We start from the raw sequence: 2,652 nt of genomic DNA on the forward strand, positions 1-2,652 counted from the left end.
TTATGATTATTTCCGGGCGCCGTTGTTAGCGTCGAGCGTTAAGAATTAAATAATTGTTGAAGATTTAAACATCGCCGGTATTAAATTATTACGGAATGTCATTTAACCCTAGTGCACTAACAAATTATAGAAAATTTGTACAATTCAATTAACGGAGAGTGTTGTATTAATTGTGCGCTGGTCGACAAGAAAGTATTTTGTTTAATTACAAGTGAGTTCAAATTAAATTATTGACAGTAAATTCAGTGCAGTTCCTTTCGCGAAAATATTAATTGTACAGTTCATATTGTTTAAGAATTCGGTAATTATTAAAATTTGTTTTCAGGTTTATATTAGTCTTGTATTTAGAGTCAAGAATTTCTTACTTTAATTATTTTCAGTTACGGTACCCGTCAACATCGAGTGTTAAATATAGTTAAATAATTACATCTTATCAAGTTCATCCTAGTAACTTTCTGGCATTTAAGAAATTAAGGTACTCTTTGTTTTGTATTTTATATTTGTGCACGTATTTTCATTCATATGATGTATACAGTGTTTTGTTTCACAGTGATAATTGGTAGTTAACTCCGGTTGCATAATTTAATCTGTCCGCGTATTGGCGCTCAAGCTGCCGTGAGGTGCAGACGTGTCTCCTGGGCTCTCCGGTAGTTGCAGTGTTTGCCGCTTTCGTCGGCAGGGGGTGTGGGTGTCTCTACCATCCCTGCTCTTCCTGGCTGGTGTGGACGTGGCACTTTTGACATGGGCGGCCATCTTCCCCCTGTGATGAGGGTAAACTCCGTGGGTTTGGAATTTACTGGGCGTGCAGGATATCCGGTCGTGGAGGTGGTCATGTGTGACATGCTACGTATCCCGGTCATGGATATCTTTGGTGTTGAGCTGGTAACTGCTCACCGTGTGATTATCAAGTTTGTGGGAGAAGCGGCGTACCGTGACTTTCTCCGGCAGTACGAGGGACGTACCTTGCAGCTGCCAAATGGCACCGGATCTGTGTCTATATCGAAACGCAGCGGTGCCAAGACGTATGTCCGGATGTACGTATGATGGATGTCCATGAGGAACCCATGGAGTTTCCCGAGACACTCCTCCGGTGTTTTTTTCAGTGGTTTGGTACCATCGTCAGTGTGCGAATGCACTCGTTGTCTTCTGGCAAGTATGCGGGTGTGAAAACCAACATTCGTACCATAGGGATGTGCCTGATGTCAGACATTCCATTCTCCCTTTCCGGCTGTTAGGGTACTACATACGGGTGTACTATGCACGGAAAAACAGCGGATGTATTTTCGTTGAGGCCTGTTGGGCCATCAGAATGCCGGGTGCACTGAGGCTGCAGTTGCTCCCGTGAACATGTTCAAAGAAGAGGATTTCCCGCCGCTCCCTCTGGAGGAGGACTCCGGGGGTGAGGAGGTGAGTGTCCCGTTGGATGCTGCGGCTCCCCCTGCATCGCCTGTCCTTCCTTCGGTTGATGAGGCCTCTCCTCCGGGTGTTGCCGTGCCATCAGATGTTCTTCCTGATCCCGTCGCTGACCCTGCTGCTCCCAATGACCTTCCGGGCGCTCTATGTGCGTCGTCGGCGCTCTCCTCTTCCTCGTCCTCTGCTCCTGCGCCTGGCCCTGCGCCCTCGCCTTGTGTTTCGTCTGTGATGGGTGCTGGGGTGGCGGTGCCGCCTCCTGCTGTGTGCAGTCCGGTTCCACCTGTGGTTGAGGCTGCTGCTGCTGTTCTGCATCGGGCGGCAGTTCATCCAGCTGGTGGTGCCCCTGTTTCTGGGTCCGCGTCCGGCTTGGACGATGTCCGCCCGGAGCCTAAGCGTTCCCAGCTTTCGTTTTCTGCCTGGGCTGATGTGGGTTACTTCAGTGACTGTGGCTCTATGGGTGTGGAGGAGGATCTGGATGCAGCAATGTCGACGGAGTTAGTGGTGGCAGAGGTCCATGTGCCTGCTGGTACTGGGGCCCGTGTATCGGCTGTGCCTTCTGTTCCTTCACCACCAGGGGGCTCTCCGCAGGGGGGGGTGGTGGCTTCCGCTGCCAGGTATGGTATGGATACTGGCCCTAGGAGTGGCCTGGTGGTTACCTTACGGAAGGATGCGCGCCGTAAGGTGCCCGTAGCTGCGGGTGCCCCTGTGGTGGTGCCTTCTGTCAGGCTCACTTCTGTGAGGGTGAGCACTGGGGATCTGGAGGACGTCTTGCCAGCGTCTGTGATGCCGCCAGATCACTAGCAACTGCTTGCCGAGTTAATGATGTCGGATGAACCGGACTGCTTTCTTGCGGGGCAGGTTCCCGGCGTGTGGGGACGCGTGGCGACTACGCGCATCGTCAGTAATACCATCTGGGTCCCCTGTTTGCGGGTGTTTGTTGCCCGGGTTCTGGAGGTTATGGCTTCCCCAGTGGATGAGCTAGACCCTAGGCGGTGGTTGCTCTGGGAAGCGTTCCATGTGCGGTTCCCGCGGGCCCGATTCCCGGGCAAGTATGTCCACTGATTACCTGTTTCTTTTAGTGCTGTGTGCCTCTCTGGCTGTATGTTTGCCCTATTGTGTTCTGTGCTCGTGCCTCTTCCTTTGTTTATTGCGAGGCCGTTGTTAGTTGTGAGTGTTCTTGTTTATGTGTTTTGTGTTGTAATTGAGCCCTTTGCGGCTTTTGTTTTTTCTTTATGGCTT

At 51.1% G+C, this 2,652-nt stretch overlaps 1 protein-coding gene across 1 annotated transcript; it reads left to right on the plus strand.

Annotated features, from left to right (window-relative positions):
• The first annotated feature begins 1,347 nt into the window (after positions 1–1,347).
• LOC138365375 (uncharacterized) lies at positions 1,348–2,214 on the plus strand. Its single transcript, XM_069325687.1, has one exon. It carries the CDS (start codon positions 1,348–1,350, stop codon positions 2,212–2,214), a length of 867 nt encoding a protein of 288 aa, XP_069181788.1.
• Positions 2,215–2,652: the final 438 nt, after the last annotated feature.

Source organism: Procambarus clarkii, chromosome 16 (assembly GCF_040958095.1).
Source record: "Procambarus clarkii isolate CNS0578487 chromosome 16, FALCON_Pclarkii_2.0, whole genome shotgun sequence".
Classification (NCBI taxonomy): Eukaryota; Metazoa; Arthropoda; class Malacostraca; order Decapoda; family Cambaridae; genus Procambarus; species Procambarus clarkii.

Coding starts and splice junctions, on each gene's coding strand:
- LOC138365375 (XM_069325687.1), top strand. CDS start 1,348: ATGTTCAAAGAAGAGGATTTCCCGCCGCTCCCTCTGGAGGAGGACTCC.